This window comes from Oncorhynchus nerka, linkage group LG26 (genome assembly GCF_034236695.1).
Source record: "Oncorhynchus nerka isolate Pitt River linkage group LG26, Oner_Uvic_2.0, whole genome shotgun sequence".
In the NCBI taxonomy this organism is placed as follows: Eukaryota; Metazoa; Chordata; class Actinopteri; order Salmoniformes; family Salmonidae; genus Oncorhynchus; species Oncorhynchus nerka.
The window spans coordinates 33,383,942-33,410,236 of record NC_088421.1 but is presented as its reverse complement, the minus strand read 5'-3'; the positions used below and the strand labels follow the sequence as shown (position 1 = coordinate 33,410,236).

The window sequence follows — 26,295 nt, the reverse complement described above, 5'->3', positions numbered from 1 at the left end:
ATTTGGTTTGACTAATTACCAATTTCTCAATCTTTTCAGCGTGTAGAAGCATTTATAATGTAATCTTTTTTTTCATCACTTTGACAAATTAGTGACATGTGGGGAAATAATGTTTTTAAAGCTACATTACATTGTAGCCCTTTATATTCACACCTATATGGATTGAAAATTGCACATTTGGGCACTGATAAACTCCTAAACTGGAAAGCAGTGGCTGTACAACATGCTATACATGACGTCAAAGCTCTGACTCTGCGCTTCACAGCACTGTATGTTTTTATTTGACTTTGACTGACAGCTGTTCTGAACTTGTGTTGGAACTTGAGCACCTCATACGACAGTTGCAGCCTGGCCCCATCACTCCCGCTAATTGGGAAACTTTTGCAAATGTTTTGTTGTCTGAGTGAGGAAAATGCTGTAAATTATGAAGACTCTATGTATTTTTGAAAGATGAGACGTTGAAGATTATAATAAATACCACTGTCATATAAGCAAGCCAAACACCCATGAGTCCAAATGTGCACTTCACATTTTCATATCCTAAAACCCATGTCACATACAGTGTCAATGTTTCTGATCACTTTGTTTGATGCACAGTTAGAATATGAGATTTCGTCTTACCCTGCGTTGTTCTGAACATAATGAGCCTATGTTTGTCTTTTGTGAAGAAAATTAGCCGCGGAACATGCACCAGATAGCACTAATGACTCCTTTCAAAGCGCACCAAAATTATGATATTTTTCCCTGAATTGCATTGTGAAAGCCTAAAACTGTAATATCGTGTTGGCAACAGAACGTGCTTTTAAATCATGCCCGCCTGACCCAGATTGCAATTTATAATGGACTGTTTTTGGATTTCGTAAACAACAACAGTAATTGTGTGATGGCAGGGATGCAGGGTTGTGTTCCTCACAAAATAACTATGTGTACTTGCTCTAGGAGAGCTTTAAAAAAGCACGTTATAGTTGAAGACTCTTCTTTGAGTAAAATGACTTAGGAACTGTGCACAATTTGGAGAGGTGTGTGTCCACCTGGAGACACCAGGTTGTCCTTTCACTCAAACCTTGTCATTTATTTGTCTTATTTTGCACCTAACCCGCATTTTCCAGGAATGTTCGTGTCATGTTACTGAATGTATCCATAGTATTTTCAGATTTCGTTATCAACAAATGCCGCGAGAAGTACAGTACATGTAAAATGCACATAAAATCAACAACGTAATGTTTGGATTCAGTCTTGTGTCAGTCAGGTGAACCGTTGTGTCTAATCATTTCCCATCATTTTCAAACTGTTCCCTTTCAATTGCTACCATTGTTATGCATATGATTTTCATATTTCTTCTGCAATAAACATTTCAATTTATCCCTATTCATATAAGCCAATAATTATAGGCATACTGTTTATGTGGTAAATATAGGCTACTATTTTTTGGGTTTGCTTGTAATACGAGTGTGTGATATGAGTCAGTAAATGGAATTACATTCACGACATCTGTAACAGAATCACCCTCTATTTCACGTCTATCAGAGGCAGGTAGACAATGACCCCCATCTCAGGAAACACAACTTTTCAAGGCATAGCTTTTGGTGATTATCTCTTTTGAGTAACATCTGGCATTTGTAAAAAATAAAACTATTAGTTATTCCATTACTCTTTATTTTTTCTCTATTTGAAAGGAGGAGCTTTACAAGCCTCGTTTTGTTTTTTTACCTCTCCATACACGCTGCACGTGTACTTCTCTTTTGTCTTCTAATTATCATAATCTTATTGTTTTGCAAATAAATAAAATAAAGAGGAGAACAAATCAGTGACTAATGATTATAACGGATGGTAAGAAGCTCAGTGTTATCCACCTTCACAACTGCTGTCCATAAATGATCAAGTTTGCCTCTGCTGAAAATTGTCCCTAAAATGTTTTTGATCCATTTTTACTGAGAGGTCCAGTGCTCCATGTAAGATTTTGGTTCCATATTCACTATTCTGATGTATTCCAATTCAATGCCCCCATCTGAGATCCCTTTGCGCACTGAAGTTCCTTCGGAGAGCGCACATCCTACTCACCTTTACGCTGCGTGAAGGCAAGTGAAAAACAGTGGATAACTCGAGTTGGCTGGCCCTAACCCCCTTCCTTCTGTTTTGTATTACCGTGACCCGGTGCGGTGACCCACACCATTTATAGGACTTTGAATCCCCGTTACTATATCAGCATCGGTTTTGCAAAAAAAATGCTATTTTTAACATAACAAATTAGGTTGTTCAGGGGCTCTGAGTTAGGGCCACGTGTGTGAGTGCCTAAAGACGTGGCAAGGTCATAGCCGCCTTGAAACCAAAGTAGGCTAGGGAGTGACTTCATTGACCAACCATTCAAGCATCTGGGCAGATAAAAGAACATCTGTTGTTTGGGGATATCAATTCTCAGTCGCAGGCCAACCCTATTGATACAATGTAAAAACATTTTAAGATCATAAAGTTACAAAATATTTGGTTTCTGTTTCCAGGGTAGAATGTCAATATCATGATAGCCTATTAAGATATGTTGCTAAGGGTAGACCCATGGTGGAAAGGAACACTTCAGCTCTTCATGACTTCATGCTTTTTCGTGATTGATCTAATTGATTTATTAATTTACACAAACACAGCTAGGCATATTATGCACGAAACATTTTGATATAGTCACTGTAATATGCATTCTGACCCTTCTGCGACTCCCCTGCATAGAGGACCATTAACAATTCCACGCGGGTTAACTGTCCACAGATTCAGTAAATACATTTTTAAATTAAGCCTCTTACCACCTGATCCTTCTTTATAGGCAATGAGTTTATATAATGCCGGCAACCTTTACGCCCATGTGTGTGAACTAGGCCTGGCTACAAAGGTTGAATGCTATGCTCCTACACCAGCTATATAGACACTCCGAACAGTTTATTAGCTCTCAAACAACTTCACCTTGACATCGTGTTTATACCTGGATGGAATGGTAGAAAGAACGCCTTCCTTTCTCAATGCGACACTGCACTAACGGGAATAGCATGTCACCTGTGTGGTGTTGGATATAGAGTATCCGTCAGTCCGTTGGGAGACGAAGACAGATGGAGAGGGTATGAATGGAATTCGACGTGAGTGTCCTCCATCACCTTTTACCGCCTGAGAAAGAAAAGCCTTCGATCAATACAACTATTTACGAAACGGCTAGTTTTGATTTACATTTGGTTGAGTTGTCAACTAAAGTGGAAATCTGTCCTTTGGTCTGATGAGTCCAAATTCGAGATTTTTGGTTCCAACCGCCATGTCTTTGTGAGACACAGAGAATGTGAACGGATTATCTCCGCATGTGTGGTTCCCGCCGTGAAACATGGAGGAGGAGGTGTTGGGGTGCTTTGCTGGTGACACTGATGGTGATTTATTTATAATTGAAGGCATACTTAACCAGCAGGCTACCACAGCATTCTGCAGTGATACGCCATCCCATCTGGTTTGTGCTTAGTGGGACTATCATTTGTTTTTCAACAGGACAATGACCCAACACACCAGGATGTGTAAGGGCTATTTGACCAATAAATAGAGTGATGGAGTGCTGCATCAGATGACCTGGCCTCCACAATCACCCAACCTCAACCCAATTGAGATGGTTTGGGATGAGTTGGACCGCAGAGTGAAGGAAAAGCAGCCAACAAGTGCCCAGCATATGTGGGAACTCCTTCAAGACTGTTGGAAAATAATTCCAGGTGAAGCTGGTTGGGAGAATGCCAAGAGTGTGCAAAGCATAGATCAAGACAAAGGGTGGCTTACTTTGAAGAATCTAAAATCTAATATATTTTGATTTGTTTAACACTTTTTTTGGTTACTACATGATTCCATATGTGTTATTTCATAGTTTTGATGTCTTCACTATTATTCTACAATGTAGAAAATAGTAAAAATAAAGAAAAACCCTTGAATGTGTGTCCAAACTTTTGACTGTTACTGTATATCTCTCTATTATGTGTGGAAATACTTTGGAACAGATTTCGGCCCGCGGGATGCCAGTTGGGGAACACTGCTATAGGCTCCAGCCTACTCAAATGACTATATGTAGACTATAAGTGTAGCCTATAGGCTATAGCCTACCCAAACATTACGCATAATTGTATGCATATATCAAAATGAATGCTGTCGGCTTTTTCGTTTACAATAGATAATACAATGCTATATTTTATTCACATGATTCTTCATGGGCAAAGGCAGATGTTAACACATCTATTGAAATAGGCATGTTTAGGTCTGACAAGTATTCATTTAAATTATCTCCAGCAGAAGGCGGTGTTAGTCCTGATATGGACACGCCATACGGGGAACACAACATTGCATGAGTTTATCAAATGTTTTTATAATTTTTTCGACATATTTTGTTTTGCTTACATCTAACCATATTTAACCTGTCTGGCCTCATTGCAGACTGACGTATCACTGTCAGTACAGTATAAGTCGATTAAGATGTATTTAATTGATGCTTACAATAGGCTACTCATCTCATTGTCTTGATGAATGATCTCTCTTGTCGCCATCTACTCAAGAGGTTACCGTCACTTTGTGATGGACTGTAGTTGGCATCGTCCGGACTCCGAGTCTTGTCCATGGTTGCGTGCTGTAGGCACGCAGCCTCTCGCTTGCTTTATACTGCATCGGAAATGCAGCCTGCACAGGCCATGGGCACTTTGCTTATATCATCACATTTAGAGCTGCGTTGTCTCTTGTAGGCCCATGCAGAACACACAATTAAAATGCACTGGGGTAATCAGGCTAATAGCTTAGACCCAAATACGCACTGAAACGCTAACATAACCTTGGGAACTGTAGTAAGACACACGGACATCATATCTACGTTTTACATCCTTTATTAAACCATACCAGTTACCCAATGGATAGACTGACACTGACTTATACACCTAATATCCACAGCTACGAACTTATGTGCCAAGATGCACCATCAACCGGGGAGAGGACCAGCAGGCATGTAAATAGAGTCGCTGAGGTGGGCATTTCCCTCCAGACTTGCTGAATCTGGGCGTTTTGGGTTCCAGACGTTGTAAAAAGTACCAAAAGAAAGGAAAAAAGAGACAGCCCTGATGAGGAGTGAAAGCTTCATTTCAGCAAAGCGCAGAACTCTGCAAGGGAACAGAGAAACAGAGCGATGACAAAGAGATATAGTGATCACCTGACGTGTGACCTCACAGCCAAATCACATTGAAAAAGCTTGCATTTATTTACAGTTTCTTCCACTATGCCTTTGCAGCATTCCTTCCTTCCTTCAGATGCAATATCCCCTATCATCTGGAATAATATCAAATATAATGATATAATACTGATGAAGATTAAACTATTATCAAGATGATATTTTGTGTCAGCATTGGACAGTCCCTCTGTTGCTCTCCTGTCAGTTGTGTGTAGTGCTTATGTGAGTGTACTGTAACCTGTACCTTCCATCCCTATCTTTCCATCCCCGTCTCTGTCTCCTGCTGCTAGGAGAGATCTGGTCTCAGCATCAGTCAGCTCCCTGGCCCCTGAGGAGAAGTTCTGCAGGAATAATCTGGGGATCGACAAACAAAGAGAGGAGAAGGAGTGAAGAACTACACCTACATCTCATGTGCCATTGCTGCTTCATTGTATTGATATATAATGTATAGATCAAAGATCTTACTGAGGTACAGTTCATATTAGGAAATCAGTAAACTGAAATTAATTCATTAGGCCCTAATCTATGTATTTCACATGACTGGGAATACAGATATGCATCTGTTGGTCACAGATACTTTACAAATAAAGGTAGGGTCGCGGATCCGAAAACCAGTCAGTATCTGCTGGGACCACCATTTGCCTCATGCAGCACAACACATCTCTTTCACATAGAGTTGATCAGGTTGTTGATTGTAGCTTGTGAAATATTGTCCCACTCCTCTTCAATGGCTGTGCGAAGTTGCTGGATATTAGTGAGAACTGGAACACAATCAGTTGATCCAGAGCATCCCAAACATGCTCAATTGGTGACATATCTGGTGAGTATGTAGGCTATTGAAGAACTGGGACATTTTCAGCTTCCAAGAATTTTCAACAGATCCTTGCGACATGGGGCCATGCATTATCATTCTGAAATGTGACGTGATGGCGGCGGATGAATGGCATGACAATGGGCCTCAGGATCTCGTCAAGGTCTCTCTGTGCATTCAAATTGCCATCGATAAAATGCAATTGAGTTCGTTGTCCATAGCTTATGCCTGCCCATACCATAACCCCACCGCCACCATAGAACACTTTGTTCACAATGTTATCATCAGAAAACCGCTTGCCAACATGACGCCATACAAGCTGTCTACCATCTGCCTGGTGCAGTTGAAACCGCGATTCATCCATGAAGAGCACATTTCTCCAGTGTGCCAGTAGCCATCGAAGATGAGCATTTGCCCATTGAAGTCGGTTTTGATGACAAACTGCAGTCAGGTCAAGACCCTGGTGAGGATGACAAGCAGGCAAATAAGCCTCCATGAGAAGGTTTCTGACAGGTTTTGTAGAAATTCTTCAGTTGTGCAAACCCACAGTTTCATCAGCTGTCCAGGTGGCTGTTCTCAGACAATCCCTCAGGTGAAGAAGCTGGATGTGGAGGCACTGGGCTGGCGTGGTTACACGTGGTCTGCTGTTGTGAGGCCGGTTGGACGTACTGACAAATGTTCTAAAACGACGTTGGCTTATGGTAGATAAAGGAACATTAAATTCTCTAGCAACAGCTCTGGTGGACATTCCTGCAGTCACCAGGCCAATTGCACACTCCCTCAAAACTTGAGACATCTGTGGCATTGGGTTGTGTGACAAAACTGCACATTTTAGAGTGGCCTTTTATTGTTTAATCAGCTTATTGATATGCCACACCTGTCAGGTGGATGGATTATCTTGGCAAAGAATAAATGCTCACTAACAGGGATGTAAAGACATTTGTGCACAAAATCTGAGCTAAATAAGCTTTTTGTGCGAATGGAACATTTCTGGGACCAACCCCTTCATGTGCACCTCCCTCCCTCCACACACACACCCTCCCTCCCTACCTCCCTCCGCACACACACACACACACCCTCCCTCCCTACCTCCCTCCACACACAGCCACCCTCCCCAACTCATATCATACTTCAGCTCCTCTTCCTCTATGTATCCACTCTGGTCTTGGTCCAGAACTCTGAACACCCGTTGGCCCTCTGCTTCTGACTTGCTGGTCAGTCCCACTTGTGCAAAAAACAACTTGAAGTTGAATGCGCCTGGAGCTAATGGAGAGATGGGGAAAGCGATCAAGAGAAATGCGGAGAGATGTCGAGAGGAAGTGAAAGAGTGTGAGGAAAGAGAGATCCGACAGCATGACAAGAAGAGAGAATGGAGAGGGGGATGAATAGAGAGATGTAACATTCTCTCATGTGCTCAAATTACTTTCATTTGACTACTACAGACATTCACGATCACAAACACAAACCCTTTAGCATTTTAATGCCACTGAGCCCTGCCAATAATACGGTAGTTAAGGACATTATTATACAATCTAAACACACAGATTCACAGAACACCTCAGGGAACCCATTCTAATGTGAACGTGTGACATTATGCTACAGACCAAATGTTTAAATCAATACATTTTTATTCACAGTTTATGCAGTTACAGAGAGTCACTCAGGTCATTATGAAAACCAAATGACTCATAAAGAACAGAGAAAGAGAATGATGGATCAAGTCTGTTTTGAATAATATATTATACACCACAAACAGTTATGCTGATGATATACTGGAACGTGAGTATACAAGCATTTCCATGTGGGTGTATTCTGGATGGTGTGCTTGAGTCTGCCCTCTGAAGCAGATGTAATGTGTAGCTAAATAATTAAATGCTGGTGGGCTGCAAATGAAGCCTGCTTGACTGGCTTGATTTAGTCTTCTCTTCAATGCTCAGCATAAACACTGGTATCTGGGTGGTAACTGCTCTGCTGCTCCCCAGCCCCCTGGCTGCCTGGTTACCTGGATCCACCCTCCAACCTTCCCCCAATATAGGACCGCCCCTGGGAGTGGGACTCTTGGGTGTGTGTGTGTGTGTAATGGCGTGTTCACGTGTTTGACTCACCTTGACAAGCCTTGACGGCAGCCCTGATGTCCTCCTCTCTCAGCAACCCTGTAAACGCCATGGTTCTCTGTGCCTGAGGGACACGTGCTTACAAGAGGGAAACACATCACAATAAATGGAAGTGACACAGTGTGTTTTCCTGACACAAACAGTCAAGGTGTGTTTTTTGTAAAGCATCAGACAAATCCCTCATCAGCCTATCCTCCTTTAGCTTCAAGGTACTATATAGCTACTGTTTCTATGGAATTTATTCAATGACAATTGCTTGATTTTTCAAGCTGTGGCACTATGAATAAAACACTAAATACATTTTGCAAAACAATTACAAATTTGTCCAAAGTCTTGACGATGCAACTTTAAGGACAATATTTTGTCTCCAAGCGAGACCGTGGGAGGTCTGCGTCTGCACATGTCCTATTTTTTGTCTCCGAGCGAGACCGTGGGAGGTCTGCGTCTGCACATGTCCTATTTTTTGTCTCCGAGCGAGACCGTGAGAGGTCTGCGTCTGCACATGTCCTATTTTTTGTCTCCGAGCGAGACCTGCACATGTCCTATTTTTTGTCTCCGAGCGAGAGAGGTCTGCGTCTGCACATGTCCTATTTTTTGTCTCCGAGCGAGACCGTGAGAGGTCTGCGTCTGCACATGTCCTATTTTTTGTTGCATTAGACCAAATTACATTGATCACCTTTAAAAACCCTGAGATGCACAAAAACACTCATGAATACACAGAAAGATACATCAATCCCTATAGAACTGCAATAAATAAATAAATCAAGGCATAATATATCTCTAAAGCCTGGCTGGTACTAACCGTTATCTGGGTGAGGTGCTGTCCGCTCTGTAAGCCAGTGATGTGCAGATCTCTGCCTCTCTTGGTTTTTGCCTATTACCCAACACCACTCTCCTCCTGCAGCTTTGTGATCCAGAAAGCAAACATGACGTTTCTCTGTCCTCAAACCCTAGGAGATAACATCGCAATTGGAACTCCTCCTCCCCCTTCATTAGCTAATCAGAGCAGAACATTTTTCACAACTATTGTCAACTAACTTGCAGGGGGTAGAGCTTACAACCCAGCCTGTCAATTGGCTTGATAGGAATAAACAATGCCAAACTATCCCATGGTCCATTATTGCATAATGGGGGTTTTCCATGTAGAAATATTAAGGGTTGACTATGATCCACAATGATGAGAAAAGATGCTAGGTTATATTTATCTCTTTGGGGAGATAAAAGTCCCAGTCAGAATTTCACATTTTCTACAGATGTGAATGGAAAGAACCTGGGTGCCTCTGCAGAGTACAGTCCACTTCAGAGTCAACATCTACTCCATGTTATGCATTTTGTATGGATTATTAATAACCACAAATGATACATCTGAGTGAGTGTAAAGTAACAAACATGACATGGAATGAAAACACAGCAGTACAATTAGGGTCTTCAAATACTTAATGTGTTCAGTCCATAAACCAACAAGTACACTGAATACTGTCAACACAGGATGTGTCATTAATAACAGATTTTAAAACTCCCATCACACCTTCTTACTATAGGCTATAGAAGCAGAGTTTCTAAGGTTCAGTCAAAAGTAATCAATGTTATCCCTTTGCTTGGATATGAAGGATGTGTCCAACTCCTTACCTGGCTCCCCCTGCCATATTCGACATAGATGCAAAACAAATTGATGTGAAAACATAATGTAGGCCAATAGGTCTACTTAGCTATATTGTGGCTTATGTGCCATCTTATCTCATGTCAACTGGTTTCAGTTCAAATTGTTGCTATTGACCCCTTTATTATTTATTTCTTTGTTGCAGTTTTTTTTGTACTGGTTCTATGCACACCCATTTGACTCCACCCACAAGCTCACATACTACACTGACACTCCAGCACACACATACTACATAAACTCACACATACTACACTGACACTCCAGCACACACATACTACATAAACTCTCACATACTACACTGACACTCCAGCACACACATACTACATAAACTCACACATACTACACTGACACTCCAGCACACACATACTACATAAACTCACACATACTACACTGACACTCCAGCACACACATACTACATAAACTCACACATAATACACTGACACTCCAGCACATAAACACATACTACACATAAACTCACATAAATACTACACTGACACTCCAACACACACATACTACATAAACTCACACATACTACACTGACACTCCAGCACACACATACTACATAAACTCACACATACTACACTGACACTCCAGCACACACATACTACATAAACTCACACATACTACACTGACACTCCAACACACACATACTACATAAACTCACACATAATACACTGACACTCCAGCACACACATACTACATAAACTCACACATACTACACTGACACTCCAACATACACATACTACATAAACTCACACACATACTACACTGACACTCCAGCACACACATACTACATAAACTCACACACACTACACTGACACTCCAGCACACACATACTACATAAACTCACACATACTACACTGACACTCCAGCACACACATACTACATAAACTCACACATACTACACTGACACTCCAACACACACATACTACATAAACTCACACATACTACACTGACACTCCAGCACACACATACTACATAAACTCACACATACTACACTGACACTCCAACATACACATACTACATAAACTCACACATACTACACTGACACTCCAGCACACACATACTACATAAACTCACACATTTACATTACATTTAAGTCATTTAGCAGACGCTCTTATCCAGAGCGACTTACAAATTGGTGCTTTCACCTTATGACATCCAGTGGAACAGCCACTTTACAATAGTGCATCTAAGTCTTTTAAGGGGGGGGGTGAGAAGGATTACTTTATCCTATCCTAGGTATTCCTTAAAGAGGTGGGGTTTCAGGTGTCTCCGGAAGGTGGTGATTGACTCCGCTGTCCTGGCGTCGTGGGGAGTTTGTTCCACCATTGGGGGCCAGAGCAGCGAACAGTTTTGACTGGGCTGAGCGGGAACTGTACTTCCTCAGTGGTAGGGAGGCGAGCAGGCCAGAGGTGGATGAACGCAGTGCCCTTGTTTGGGTGTAGGGCCTGATCAGAGCCTGGAGGTACTGAGGTGCCGTTCCCCTCACAGCTCCGTAGGCAAGCACCATGGTCTTGTAGCGGATGCGAGCTTCAACTGGAAGCCAGTGGAGAGAGCGGAGGAGCGGGGTGACGTGAGAGAACTTGGGAAGGTTGAACACCAGACGGGCTGCAGCGTTCTGGATGAGTTGTAGGGGTTTAATGGCACAGGCAGGGAGCCCAGCCAACAGCGAGTTGCAGTAATCCAGACGGGAGATGACAAGTGCCTGGATTAGGACCTGCGCCGCTTCCTGTGTGAGGCAGGGTCGTACTCTGCGGATGTTGTAGAGCATGAACCTACAGGAACGGGCCACCGCCTTGATGTTAGTTGAGAACGACAGGGTGTTGTCCAGGATCACGCCAAGGTTCTTAGCGCTCTGGGAGGAGGACACGATGGAGTTGTCAACCGTGATGGCGAGATCATGGAACGGGCAGTCCTTCCCCGGGAGGAAGAGCAGCTCCGTCTTGCCGAGGTTCAGCTTGAGGTGGTGATCCGTCATCCACACGGATATGTCTGCCAGACATGCAGAGATGCGATTTGCCACCTGGTCATCAGAGGGGGGAAAGGAGAAGATTAATTGTGTGTCGTCTGCATAGCAATGATAGGAGAGACCATGTGAGGTTATGACAGAGCCAAGTGACTTGGTGTATAGCGAGAATAGGAGAGGGCCTAGAACAGAGCCCTGGGGGACACCAGTGGTGAGAGCGCGTGGTGAGGAGACAGATTCTCGCCACGCCACCTGGTAGGAGCGACCTGTCAGGTAGGACGCAATCCAAGCATGGGCCGCGCCGGAGATGCCCAACTCGGAGAGGGTGGAGAGGAGGATCTGATGGTTCACAGTATCGAAGGCAGCCGATAGGTCTAGAAGGATGAGAGCAGAGGAGAGAGAGTTAGCTTTAGCAGTGCGGAGTGCCTCCGTGATACAGAGAAGAGCAGTCTCAGTTGAATGACTAGTCTTGAAACCTGACTGATTTGGATCAAGAAGGTCATTCTGAGAGAGATAGCGGGAGAGCTGGCCAAGGACGGCACGTTCAAGAGTTTTGGAGAGAAAAGAAAGAAGGGATACTGGTCTGTAGTTGTTGACATCGGAGGGATCGAGTGTAGGTTTTTTCAGAAGGGGTGCAACTCTCGCTCTCTTGAAGACGGGAGGGACGTAGCCAGCGGTCAGGGATGAGTTGATGAGCGAGGTGAGGTAAGGGAGAAGGTCACCGGAAATGGTCTGGAGAAGAGAGGAGGGGATAGGGTCAAGCGGGCACATACTACACTGACACTCCAGCACACACATACTACATAAACTCACACATACTACACTGACACTCCAACACACACATACTACATAAACTCACACACACTACACTGACACTCCAGCACACACATACTACATAAACTCACACATACTACACTGACACTCCAGCACACACATACTACATAAACTCACACATACTACACTGACACTCCAGCACACACATACTACATAAACTCACACATACTACACTGACACTCCAGCACACACATACTACATAAACTCACACACTACACTACACTGACACATACTACATAAACTCACACACACATGACACTCCAACACACACATACTACATAAACTCACACACACTACACTGACACTCCACTACACATACTACATAAACTCACACACTACACTGACACTCCAACATACACATACCATAAACACACACTACACTGACACTCCAACACACACATACTACATAAACTCACACATACTACACTGACACTCCAACACACACATACTACATAAACTCACACATACTACACTGACACTCCAACACACACATACTACGTAAACTCACACACATGCATAATGATAACACTCACACACACACTGCTACTACGCTGTTATATATCCTGATTGCCTAGTCACTTTTATCACTAGCTACCTGCCAGTACATACTGTGTTACCTCAATTACCTAAACTACCTCGTACCCCTGCACATTGACTCGGTACAGGTACTCCTTGTATATACCCTCGTTATTGTTTTTATTGTGTTACTATCTACTTTTTTATTTAGCAAATATTGTTCTTACTTTTTAAATCTGCATTGTCGGGTATAGGCTCGTAAGTAATCATTTCACTCTAAAGTCTACACCTGTTGTATTCGGCGCATATGACCAATAAAATGTGATATGATAGGCATACCTTTCCAAGACCTTTGCACCCCACTAAGAAATAACAATTATAGGGGAAACACTGGATGTATAGCCTACAAGTCCATTAAATCAGGCAGGTAGAGTAGTTAATCTTTCATAAAGCACCGGAACATTGCTCGCATACCTCACATGTCAAGTGACTGGTCTAAAAACGCATCTCTCTTTACGTTTGACACAAAGTAATGGATGTGGACAGGGAATTCGAAGAATGATAGTGATTGGTCATATCAGTACATTAATACAGATTAATGGGTTGTGATTCGCTATTGTATATGTCTCAATATGCACGCCCCCATGCTATGACGTTGTAGGAACATGGCGCCTCTGAGGAGAGGTGGTGCCTGACAGTTTGGACTATTGATAAAATATTACGTGTGAATAAATGTAGAGCACTGCCGGCAAAGCGTATTTATCTAAATATTATTGTTCTAGAAAAGTAATAGACATTTTCTATTTTTCATGGATAATGAAACGGCATTGTTTGAGGCATTGATAGCTCATGTTAGCTTGTCGTTGCTATTGACGCTAGCCAACGCGTTTAGTCATAATACAATGTTTGCGGTGCGGGCATTTTCATTTAGCCTGTAGCTATAGCTATATATTTAACTTATTATCAATGAAATTGACATTTTATTTCGTTTATTAGTATTTAGTTATAATTTGACGATTTTGGATTCTCATTAGCTAGTTAGCTAGCTAAGCTAAAAAGGATGGGGAACCGTCATGGATTTGTGTTGTTGCTGGCGACTGGAATTTTTCTGTCGGCGTTATTTCTGGCCGAAGGTGCTCCGCTTCCGTATTCTGACACAACAGGTAAGATGACTAAATATATTTTGTTTACCATGTCACTGAATGAACTGTTACCACCAGTTATTTCCAATTAGTTTCAGGCAAATGCCATCATGCTAGTTAGTTACTTAGTAAGAGGAATAGTGTAACAAGCTAGTTAACTAGTAATCCATATCGCGCTAGCGACTCGCTCAACAAGCTAGCGCCAGGAAGATGGGCAGCTATTTAGATAGTTAGCATTGGCAAGCTAACTGGCTAGTTAACGTTCAACATAGCCAGACAGCAACCGCTGAGGGACACGAAGGGGGTATTTTATTGCTTGTTATAGATTTGAGACGCGTTGAGCTAACGGTAGTATGTCAATGCAATGTAGATGAGCTATTTTAACTGACTTGCTAGATTTTAAGGGTAGTAAACTCAGTACTCACCATACACCTGGCCAGTCCATTTACAACAGTTTTATCCAGTGCAGTTGTGCTTAGTAGTAGTAGTATCAGTTCATAACACAATTTGCCTTCAACAGTTCGCTCCTTGCTTTGATAGTTTGACAACTCTAACACTGGTTCTGATGAAGTGATTCACCGAATGGCAATGTGTGTTGACAACCATAACATCTGAAGTATAACTGGAACATCATTTAAAGTTATGTCTGATGAACCAAACTAGCCTTATCAAAGAAATACAGTGCATTCGGAAAGTATTCAGACCCCTTGACTTATTCCATATTTTGTTACATTACAGCTGTATTCTAAAATGTATTACATGTTTTTCCACAACAATCTACACACAATACCCCATAATGACAAAGCAAAAACCGGTTTTTAGAAATGGTTGCAAATGTATAAAACATTCAAAACGAATACCTTATTTACATAACTATTCAGAGCTTTTGCTATGAGAGTCAAAATTGAACTCCGATGCATCCTTTTTCCATTGATCATCCATGAGATGTTTCTACAACTTGATTGGAGTCCACCTGTGGTAAATTCAATTGATTGGACATGATTTGGAAAGACATACACCTGTCTATATAAGGTCCCACAGTTGACAGTGCATGTCAGAGCAAAATAAAGCCACGAAGGTTGAAGGAATTGACCATAGAGCTCCGAGACAGGATTGTGTTGAGGCACAGATCTGGGGAAGGTTACCAAAAAATGTCTGAAGCATTGAAGGTCCCCAAGAACAGTGGTCTCCTTCATTCTTAAATGGAAAAAGTTTGGAACCATCAAGACTCTTCCTAGAGCTGGCCGCCTGGCCAAACAGAGCAATTGTGGGAGAAGGGCCTTGCTCAGGGAGTTGACCAAGAACCCGGTGGTCACTGTGAAAGAGCTCCATGGTTCCTCTGTGGAGATGGTTGTGCTTCTGGAAGGTTCTCCCATCTCTGAAGCACCACCAATCAGGCCTGTATGGTAGAGTGGCCAGACGGAAGCCACAGTAAAAGGCACAAAACATCCCAGACCATTCAGACCATGAGAAACAAGATTCTCTGGTCTGATGAAATCAAGATTGAACTCTTAGGCCTGAATGCCAAGCATCACGCCTGGAGGAAACCTGGCACCATCCCTATGGTGAAACATGGTGATGGCAACATCATACTGTGGGGATGTTTTTCAGTGGCAGGGACTGGTAGTCAGGATCGAGGCAAAGATGAACAGAGAAAAGTACAGAGATCCTTAATGAAAACCAAATCAGAACCTCAGACTGGGGCGAACGTTCACCTTCCAACAGGACAACGACCCTAAGCACACAGCCAAGACAACGCAGGAGTGGATTTGGGACAAGTCTCTAAATGTCCTTGAGTGGCCCAGCCAGAGCCCGGACTTGAACCTGATATCTCTGGAGAGACAAGAAAATAGCTGTGCAGCAATGCTCCCCATCCAAGTTGACAGAGCTTGAGAGGATTTGCAGCGAAGAATGGGAGAAACTCCCCAAATTAAATTTTGTTAGTCACATGTGTTGAGTACACTTTGAAGGAGAGTTTGTTGTCCTGGCACGACATGGCCAGGTCTTTGACCTCCCTATAGGCTGTCTCGTCAGTGATCATACCTACCGCTCATCGGCAAACTTAATTATGGTGTTGGAGTCGTGCCTGGCCGTGCAGTCATGAGTGAACAGGGAGTACAGGAGGGGACTGAGCATGCACCCTTGAGGGGTACATGTGTTGAGGATCAGCATGGCGGACGTTGTTACCTACCCTTACCACCTTGGGGCGGCCCGTCAGGAAGTCCAGGATCCAGTTGCAGAGGGAGGTGTTTTTGTCCTTAGCATATTGATGAGCTTTGAGGGCACTATGGTGTTGAACGCTGAGCTGTAGTCAATGAATAGAATTCTCACATGGGTGTTCCTTTTGTCCAGGTGGGAGAGGGCTGTGTGGAGTGCAACAGAGTCATCTGTGGTTCTGTTAGGGCGGTATGCAAATTGGAGTGGGTACTTCATTGCTACTGACATGAAGTGAGTGTAATGAGTCAGTAGTCATTTAAGCAGGTTACCTTAGTGTTTTCGGTCACAGGGACTATGATGGTCTGCTTAAAACATGTTGGTATACAGACTCTGACAGGGACAGGTTGAAAATATCAGTGAAGACACTTGCTAATTGGTCACTGCATGCTCACAGTACACATCCTGGTCGTCCGTCTGGCCCTGCGGCCTTGTGAATGTTAACCTGTTTAAAGGCCTTACTCACATTGGCTGCGCAGATTGTGATCACACCAGTTGAGCATGTCTGGTATGCTCGTGTCACTGGGCAGCTCTCGGCTGTGCTTCCCTTTTGTAGTTTGTAATGGTTTGCAAGCCTTGTCACATTCGATGAGCCTTCGGGCGCTGGTGGAGTGCAATTCTATCTTCTTAGTCATGTATTGACACTTTGCCTGTTTGATGGTTTGTCTGAGGTGATAGTGGGATTTCTTATCGTACAAGTTAGTCCCGCTTCTTGAAAGCGGCAGCTCTACCCTTGAGCTCAGTGCTGATGTTGCCTGTAGTTCATGGCTTCTGGTTGGGGTATGTACGTGCGGTCACTGTGGGGATGACGTCATCGATGCACTTATTGATTAAGCCAGTGACTGCTGTGGTGTTCTCCTCAATGCCATCGGAAGAATCCCAGAACTTCTGCTTCATCTGATCGTTTTTTAAAAATTGACCGAGTCACTGGTGCTTCCTGTTTTAATTTTCTGCTTGTAAGCAGGAATCAGGAGGATATAATTATCGTCACATTTGCTAAATGGAGGGCAAGGAAGAGCTTTGTGCGCATCTCTGTGTGTGGAGTAAAGGTGGTCTAGAGTTTTATTTAAAAATTTTTTTATCCTTCTTTCTTCCCCCCTCTGGTTTACATTTACATTAACATGCTGATACAAATTTTGTGAAACAGATTTGTTTCCCTGCATTAAATTCCGCGGCCACTAGGAGCTGCGCCTCTGGATGAGCGTTTTTCTGTTTGCTTTTGGCGGAATACAGCTCATTGAGTGCGGTCTTAGTGTCAGCATTGGTCTGTGGTGTTATGTAGACAGCTACGAAAAATACAGAAACTCTCTCTCTAGGTAAGTAGTGTTGTCTACAGCTTATGAGATATTCTACCTCAGGCGAGCAAAACCTTGAGACTTCCTTAGAATATCGTGCACCAGCTGTTTACAAATATGCATGGTCCCCCCCCCACACCAAACGCCACTGTTCTATTCTACCAATACAGTGTATAACCAGCCAGCTGTATGTTGATAATGTTGTCGTTCGGCCATGACTCCGTGAAGCATAAGATATTACCGTTTTTAATGTCCCTTTGGTAGTTTAATCTTCCATATAGGTCGGTCGATTTTTATTTTCCAATGATTGCACGTTAGCTAGTAGAATGGAAGGCAGGGGGGGTTTATTAGATCGCCTATGAATTCTCAGGAGACAGCACGATTTTTCTCCATCGTCTCTTCATGCAAATGACGGGGCTTTGGGCCTGTTCCCGGGAAAGCAGTATGTCCTTCACGTCGGACTCTTTAATGGAAAATGAAAATAAATCTTCTGCCAGTTCGGGGTGAGTAATCGCTGTTCTGATGTCCATATGTTTTTTTCGGTCATAAGAGACGGTAGCAGCATCATTATGTACAAAATAAGTTTAAAAAATAAAAAAATAAGTTATGAACAAGAAACACAATTGGTTGCTGACGTTTTACGTGTTCCTAATCTTCTCTGGTGCTGAAATAATATACAATACAGGTGTGCCAAGCTTGTAGTGTCATATCCAGGCTCAAGGCTGTTATCGCTGCCAAAGGTGCTTCAACAAAGTACTGAGTATGTAAATGTGATATTAAAGTTTATTTATGCATTTGCAAGCATTTCTATAAACCTGTTTTTGCTTTGTCATTATGGGTTATTGTGTGTAGATTTATTTAAGGAAAAAAATAATTTAATTAATTTTAGAGTAAGGCTGTAAGGTAACAAAAGGTGGAAAAAGTCAAGGTGTCTGAATACTTTCCGAATGCACTGTAAACGCTGGGGTCATTGTTATGGGATCTATTGACTGATGAGCAAGCAGAGTCTGTCATTACCAGTGTTTGACTTGGGCAGGACCTAAGCGGAGCAGAGTACCAGCACCTCAAATGTACAGTTGAAGTCAGAAGTTTACATACACCTTAGCCAAATACATTTAAACTCAGTTTTTCACAATTCCTGACATTTAATCCTCGTAAAAATTCCCTGTTTTAGGTCAGTTCGGATCATCACTTTATTTTAAGAATGTGAAATGTCAGAATAATAGTAGTGATATATTTCAGCTTTTATTTCTTTCATCAACTTCCCAGTGGGTCTTTAGTTTACATACACTCAGTTAGTATTTGGTAGCATTGCCTTTAAATGGCTTAATTTGGGTCAACATTTTCAGGTAGCCTTCCACAAGCTTCCCACAATAAGTTGGGTGAATTTTGGTCCATTCCTCCCGACAGCTGGTGTAACTGAGTCAGGTTTGTAGGCCTCCTTGCTCGCACACACTTTTTCAGTTCTGCCCACATATTTTCTATGGGATTGAGGTCCAGGCTTTGTGATGGCCACAAGGCTTTGTTGTCATTAAGCCATTTTGCCACAACTTTGGAAGTATGCTTGGGGTCATTGTCCATTTTGAAGACTCATTTGCGACCAAGCAAATGTCAAGTTGAATTACTGGACCAGACTCCAATGAGTTGGACACAGGCTTGCACCTAGCAATCGGTAGGCTACGTGTTACATAGTTTTAAGGCACTTTGACTTATAATTTAAATTAGAATAACGATTGAGCCTACTTATCATTTGCTGCCTGAATAAATAATTAACTTAGTTTATTTAAGAACTCATAATGGTGAAATAGGCATGTTATTCTTTAATTAATGCATAAGTGATGCGCTTATAGCGCACTACATGTTGATGATCATGTTAAATGTATGTTAATATGTAGGTGTAATAATCCTATATAATGTTGGAGTAGGGCTGAGTGATATGGCAAATAAATTATCACTATCTATATATTTTTTTCATTCGATAACGATAATTATCACTTTGTTAACCTCTTGCCTCTACTTGGGACGCTTGCGTCCCAACTAGAGCTCTGGAAATGCAAATGCGCTACGCTAAATGCTAATAGTATTAGTTAAAACTCAAAAGTTCATTAAAATACACATGCAGGGTATCAAATTAAAGCTACACTCGTTGTGAATCCAGGCAACAAGTCAGATTTTTAAAATGCTTTTCGGCGACAGCATGAGAAGCTATTATCTGATAGCATGCACCAATACACTTCAACACAAAAGCACAGCAGGGGACGTAAACAAAATAATTAGCATTTCGGCGTTACACAAACCGCACAATAAAATAGAAAACAGTCATTACCTTTCACCATCTTCTTTGTTGGCACTCCTAGATGTCCCATAAACACTATTGGGTCTTTATTTCGATTAAATCGGGCCATATAAAGCCAAGATATCGTTATATGTAGACTGTGTGATAAACGAAAAAAACAGCGATTTCACAACGTAACGTCATTTTTTAAAATTCAAAAAGTAGACGATAAACTTTCACAAAACACTTCGAAATACGTTTGTAATGCTACTTTAGGTATTAGTAAACGTTAATAAGCGATAAAAATCATCCATAGGCGATGTCAAAATCATTAGCTGTCGTCTTTCACGAGAGAGCTCTTCCGGAATGATCTGGGCGGAGACCGGAGGTAAGTGGTGCCCCTGTTTCGGTTCAACCAAGAATCAAAGAGGATTCAATTCACAAGACTCTAGACAACATGGGGATGCTGTGGGAGTTGAATGCTCGGTCTTATCTAATTCGGCTCACTGTTAACAATTGCTGGAAGTGGCGCAAGGATATTTATTTCCATTTTCTGTGATCAGGTTTTCCTGCGCTTTCCGATGTAACGCACGTTATGTAATAGCCACAGTCGTGATTTAACCAGTTTTAAAAACGTCCGAGGGTTTCCTATCCACACATTCTAACCATATGAACGTACTATATTCCTGGCATGAGTAGCAGGGCGCTGAAATGTTGCGCGATTTTTAACAAAATGTTCAAAAAAGTAGAGGGTAGGAGCAACAGGTTAATCAAATAATGTTTAAAAGGTGCATATCTGCTTCAAACTCAAGAATGCCTTAAACCATGGTTAGAGCGTTGGGCCAGTAACCGAAATGTTGCTAGATCGAATCCCCAAGCTGACAAAGTAAAAATCTGTCGTTCTACCCCTGAACAAGGCAGTTAACCCACTGTTCCCCGATAGGCTGTCATTATAAATTAGAAGTTGTTCTTAACTGACTTGCCTAGTTAAATAAAGGTTACATTTTTATATATTATGTTAGTTACCTATAAAATTATACTTGAAGGAAAATTGTTCCATGTTTGCGGCCAGGGAGCACGTACTTGAGGTCAATTAAATTGATAAGCCTCTTGAAACGTTCCTTTTCGACTGTGCTAATGTCCTTAGATATGCAATGCATAATAGCATTTGTGATGTCTTTGTCTTTTCAATGTTTGCTTGTAGGGCATAAACGTTGTCTGTGTTGACTGCTTCGGGCAAACATCCCTAGATTGGCTGGTGCTTGAGGGGCATTTATCAATACCGTGCTGCAAACTCAAACTTCCTGCATGTTCCAAAGAGTGATTTTGCTTCAGATGTTGAAAAAGGTTTGTTGTATTACTAGACTTTGTAGCCACCTGTCTACTGCACAATTTGCACCGAACATTGCTCTGCTCTTTGTCGGACTTCAAAAAGCCAAACCACTTCCAAATTACTGAAACAGTGTAACCCTTTTTATCAATAATTTCTTCGTTTGAAGCTTCTCCTTCTCCATGGCTATCACTGCCACTGTTTTTGACTACATCACTCATTTTTCGTGCTTAATAGTGGCTACTCCATCACTCAAGGTGCTAAGTGGTTTTTAGTGGGCGTATACCTCTCCACGTGCATATTGTCACTTCTCAGCACATTCCTGCTGCATCACAGAGGTGAAATGGACTGCTGGACCTAATTATTCTATTTCGACATTATCGAAAATTAATAAACGTTTTTATATCGTTATTGAGGGAAGTAATTACCTCTTATTGATTCATCGCCCAGCCCTATGTTGGAGATATGTTTCATTTGGTTTTGTATTCAGTTAGCACAGTATGTATTCATTGTTTCATATGACCTCATTTTTACAAGTGATGTCCTCTACCTTGACACTTGTTTTAACAATGCCTGGTGACATTACCAAGTTTTCACCGAAGCGTTTGAATGTTGTGATTCATAAATGCAAAATCTGGCCCCCAAAAAAATCACAATTAGAGATTTTGTCCAAAGCGTGCAGCTCTAATAAATAGGCTAAACTATTGTCATTTCAACAACCATTAGGCCTCACAATGTAGTAACAAATGATTGATCACTTATGTTGTGATGACATATTGGTAATTTCCATTGTTGTAAAGAATTCACACAATTCACTTGGTGACGTAAGAATTCAACAGTACAGTGCTTGCTATGTAGCAGCACAATATGCATTAGCAGTGCTTGCACATTTATGACATAACTGAGTGAGACTCGTATGGACGTGATAAACAACCACACAGAGGAGAGCAGATGAATGGCCTCCCTTTTAAACCTTGCATTGTGCTTTCCTAGAGCACTGGACTCACTGATAATGACTAGGATATGAGTAGCCATATGGGAAAAAGGTAAACGGTGCGTGCATTGCATTCTAGTGATGCCCTTGTAGGCTAATATGTAACCTCAAACATCCCATTATCAGCACAGGTGAATCATTTACCTTGGCGTTGTTTTAGTTTTATTACAGTTCACCACACAACATACAGTAAGATGTGGCGCAATGTTGGTTTTACTGATGGAGACAAGGAAACTGCTAAAATTAACTCCTATGGTTTGCACAAAACCATTTAAGCAACAGAGATCTTGTTCCAAGAGGGTGTTGAATGTGTCTTCTGTAACCAAGAAGCTTGATCTAGACACTTAGCTAGCCAATTAGCAAACCAAATGCATAGCTGGAGCCCTGAGCTAGAGGTCTTCACAGCCCCAAAAAGTTGGACCCATTCCGAAATGGACCTGGAGCTTTCCCACCCAGACCTGATATGCATAAATATATTTTAAATATAGAGACACGTTCCGAATAAACCCAAGGACAACTAGACCTGTTCCTTATAGACCTGGTCAGATCCAGACCCGGTTCGATCAGTTCTGAGTGAGGGACGCAGCAGAAAAGCCTAAAAAATAAATAAAAGCTACTTTATTAACTGGAGTTGATAAAGTGCGAGGGGGGGGGGGGGCTGCTCCAGCAGGCGGGGGGAGGTGCTGCTCCAGAAGGTGGGGGGAGGGGCCGTACTCTTAGGGAGTGAAGCAGGTACAGGTGGATCCGTGAAGATCTCTTCCCTGAGCTGGATGTAATTTATTTGACACATCTTGACACATCTTTCATGATATCACACTTGCAAGATACAACCTTAAAGCTACACTTGTTGTGAATCTAGCCAACGTGTCAGATTTCAAAAAGGCTTTTCGGCGAAAGCAAACAATGCTATTATCTGAGGATAGCACCCCAGTAAACAAAGAGAGAGAAGCATATTTCAACCCTGCAGGCGCGACACAAAACGCAGAAATGAAGATATATTTCATGCCTTACCTATGACGAGCTTCTTCTGTTGGGACTCCAATATGTCCCATAAACATCACAAATGGTCCTTTTGTTCAATTAATTCCGTCGATATATATCCAAAATGTCCATTTATTTGGCGCGCTTGATCCAGAAAAACACTGGTTCCAAGTCGCGCAACATGACTACAAAATGTCTCATAAGTTACCTGTAAGCTTTGTCCAAACATGTCAAACTACTTTCCTAATACAACTTTAGGTATTTTTTAACGTAAATAATTGATCAAATTGAAGACCGGATGATCTGTGTTCAATACCGTGCATTTCAGGTCACGCGCCTCTAACAAAGAGTACACTAGACTGGAGCCTCATTCTGAACAGTGTTACGTCTTCATTTCTCAAAGGAATAACCTCAACCAATTTCTAAAGACCTTTGACATCCAGTGGAAGCGATAGGAACGGCAGGAAAGTCTATTAGAAATATGGATTCCCAATGAAACCCCATTGAAAAGAGTGACCTAAAAAAAAAAACTGAACCGTTTGTCCTTAGGGTTTTGCCTGCCAAATAAGTTCTGTTATACTCAGACATGATTCAAACAGTTTTAGAAACTTGAGTGTTTCCTATCCAAATCTACTGATAATATGCATATCTTAGCTTCTGGGTCTGAGTAGCAGGCCGTTTACTTTGGACACGCATTTCATCCGGACGTGAAAATACTGCCCCCTGTCCCAAAGAAGTTAAAGGGTATATCGCCCAAGCCTATACCGTTCATGGCTTTTCAACAGTCCGGAGTACCCAGCACATCATGCCACATTCAGCATCTGAACAGTTCCTTTATCATAGGGATGAGTGAGGGGGCCACAAAGAATCTGACCCCCCTTAATTTGTTTGTTTGTTGATTTAACCTTTAACTAGGCAGTTAAGAACAAATTCAACAAAAGGCCTCCTACGGGGGCTGGGATTAAAAATACAAATGTAGGACAATACACACATCACAACAAGAGACACAACACTACATAGAGACCTAAGACAACACTCGCGAGCAAAACATTTCAACTGCCCCCCTCTTGACAGCAGAGAGAGAAACTAACATTTCAGTTTCTTGGCAATTTTTTGCATGGAATAGCCTTCATTTCTCAGAACAAGAATAGACTGACGAGTTTCAGAAGAAAGTTCTTTGTTTTTGAGCATGTAATCGAACCCACAAATGCTGATTTACATTTACATTTAAGTCATTTAGCAGACGCTCTCATCCAGAGCGACTTACAAATTGGTGCATTCACCTTATGACATCCAGTGGAACAGCCACTTTACAATAGTGCATCTAAATCTTTTAAGGGGGGTGAGAAGGATTACTTTATCCTATCCTAGGTATTCCTTAAAGAGGTGGGGTTTCAGGTGTCTCCGGAAGGTGGTGATTGACTCCGCTGTCCTGGCGTCGTGAGGGAGTTTGTTCCACCATTGGGAGGCCAGAGCAGCGAACAGTTTTGAGTGGGCTGAGCGGGAACTGTACTTCCTCAGTGGTAGGGAGGCGAGCAGGCCAGAGGTGGATGAACGCAGTGCCCTTGTTTGGGTGTAGGGCCTGATCAGAGCCTGGAGGTACTGAGGTGCCGTTCCCCTCACAGCTCCGTAGGCAAGCACCATGGTCTTGTAGCGGATGCGAGCTTCAACTGGAAGCCAGTGGAGAGAGCGGAGGAGCGGGGTGACGTGAGAGAACTTGGGAAGGTTGAACACCAGACGGGCTGCGGCGTTCTGGATGAGTTGTAGGGGTTTAATGGCACAGGCAGGGAGCCCAGCCAACAGCGAGTTGCAGTAATCCAGACGGGAGATGACAAGTGCCTGGATTAGGACCTGCGCCGCTTCCTGTGTGAGGCAGGGTCGTACTCTGCGGATGTTGTAGAGCATGAACCTACAGGAACGGGCCACCGCCTTGATGTTATTTGAGAACGACAGGGTGTTGTCCAGGATCACGCCAAGGTTCTTAGCGCTCTGGGAGGAGGACACAATGGAGTTGTCAACCGTGATGGCGAGATCATGGAACGGGCAGTCCTTCCCGGGAGGAAGAGCAGCTCCGTCTTGCCGAGGTTCAGCTTGAGGTGGTGATCCGTCATCCACACTGATATGTCTGCCAGACATGCAGAGATGCGATTCGCCACCTGGTCATCAGAAGGGGGAAAGGAGAAGATTAATTGTGTGTCGTCTGCATAGCAATGATAGGAGAGACCATGTGAGGTTATGACAGAGCCAAGTGACTTGGTGTATAGCGAGAATAGGAGAGGGCCTAGAACAGAGCCCTGGGGGACACCAGTGGTGAGAGCGCGTGGTGAGGAGACAGATTCTCGCCACGCCACCTGGTAGGAGCGACCTGTCAGGTAGGACGCAATCCGAGCGTGGGCCGCGCCGGAGATGCCCAACTCTGAGAGGGTGGAGAGGAGGATCTGATGGTTCACAGTATCGAAGGCAGCCGATAGGTCTAGAAGGATGAGAGCAGAGGAGAGAGAGTTAGCTTTAGCAGTGCGGAGCGCCTCCGTGATACAGAGAAGAGCAGTCTCAGTTGAATGACTAGTCTTGAAACCTGACTGATTTGGATCAAGAAGGTCATTCTGAGAGAGATAGCGGGAGAGCTGGCCAAGGACGGCACGTTCAAGAGTTTTGGAGAGAAAAGAAAGAAGGGATACTGGTCTGTAGTTGTTGACATCAGAGGGATCGAGTGTAGGTTTTTTCAGAAGGGGTGCAACTCTCGCTCTCTTGAAGACGGAAGGGACGTAGCCAGCGGTCAGGGATGAGTTGATGAGCGAGGTGAGGCAAGGGAGAAGGTCTCCTGAAATGGTCTGGAGAAGAGAGGGGATATAGGGTCAAGCGGGCAGGTTGTTGGGCGGCCGGCCGTCACAAGACGCGAGATTTCATCTGGAGAGAGAGGGGAGAAAGAGGTCAGAGCACAGGGT

The 26,295-nt window shown here is 42.9% G+C and overlaps 2 protein-coding genes across 3 annotated transcripts in view; one reads left to right on the top strand and one right to left on the bottom strand.

Moving 5' to 3' along the window:
* Positions 1–4,861: 4,861 nt before the first annotated feature.
* pvalb5 (parvalbumin 5) lies at positions 4,862–10,113 on the bottom strand. Of its 2 annotated transcripts, none has more exons than XM_065010462.1 (5): positions 8,943–10,113; positions 8,132–8,204; positions 7,157–7,289; positions 5,460–5,569; positions 4,862–5,147 (listed from the first exon to the last, which is right to left on the bottom strand). In XM_065010462.1, exons 2-5 carry the CDS (start codon positions 8,190–8,192, stop codon positions 5,125–5,127), a joined length of 327 nt encoding a protein of 108 aa, XP_064866534.1. In that variant the 5' UTR covers positions 8,193–8,204; positions 8,943–10,113; the 3' UTR covers positions 4,862–5,124. The 2 variants fall into 2 exon arrangements, with proteins under 2 accessions (XP_064866534.1, XP_064866533.1); XM_065010461.1 differs by having other exon boundaries at positions 8,132–8,218; positions 8,943–10,105.
* Positions 10,114–13,763: 3,650 nt separating this feature from the next.
* lmtk2 (lemur tyrosine kinase 2) overlaps positions 13,764–26,295 on the top strand; it is a 50,942-nt gene continuing 38,410 nt past the window's right edge. The window contains 1 exon segment of the mRNA XM_065010460.1: positions 13,764–14,282. Within this exon segment, the coding sequence (XP_064866532.1) occupies positions 14,180–14,282 (103 nt within the window). The 5' untranslated portion in view covers positions 13,764–14,179.

Bases quoted from the DNA above. Each gene is read 5' to 3' on its own strand.
- pvalb5 (XM_065010462.1), bottom strand. From the start codon at position 8,192: ATGGCGTTTACAGGGTTGCTGAGAGAGGAGGACATCAGGGCTGCCGTC. The intron at 7,290-8,131 runs GTGAGTCAAACA...TCTCTCCATTAG, and splicing joins TGCCGTCAAGGCTTGTCAAG to CTCCAGGCGCATTCAACTTC. The intron at 5,570-7,156 runs GTATGATATGAG...GTCGATCCCCAG, and splicing joins ATAGAGGAAGAGGAGCTGAA to ATTATTCCTGCAGAACTTCT.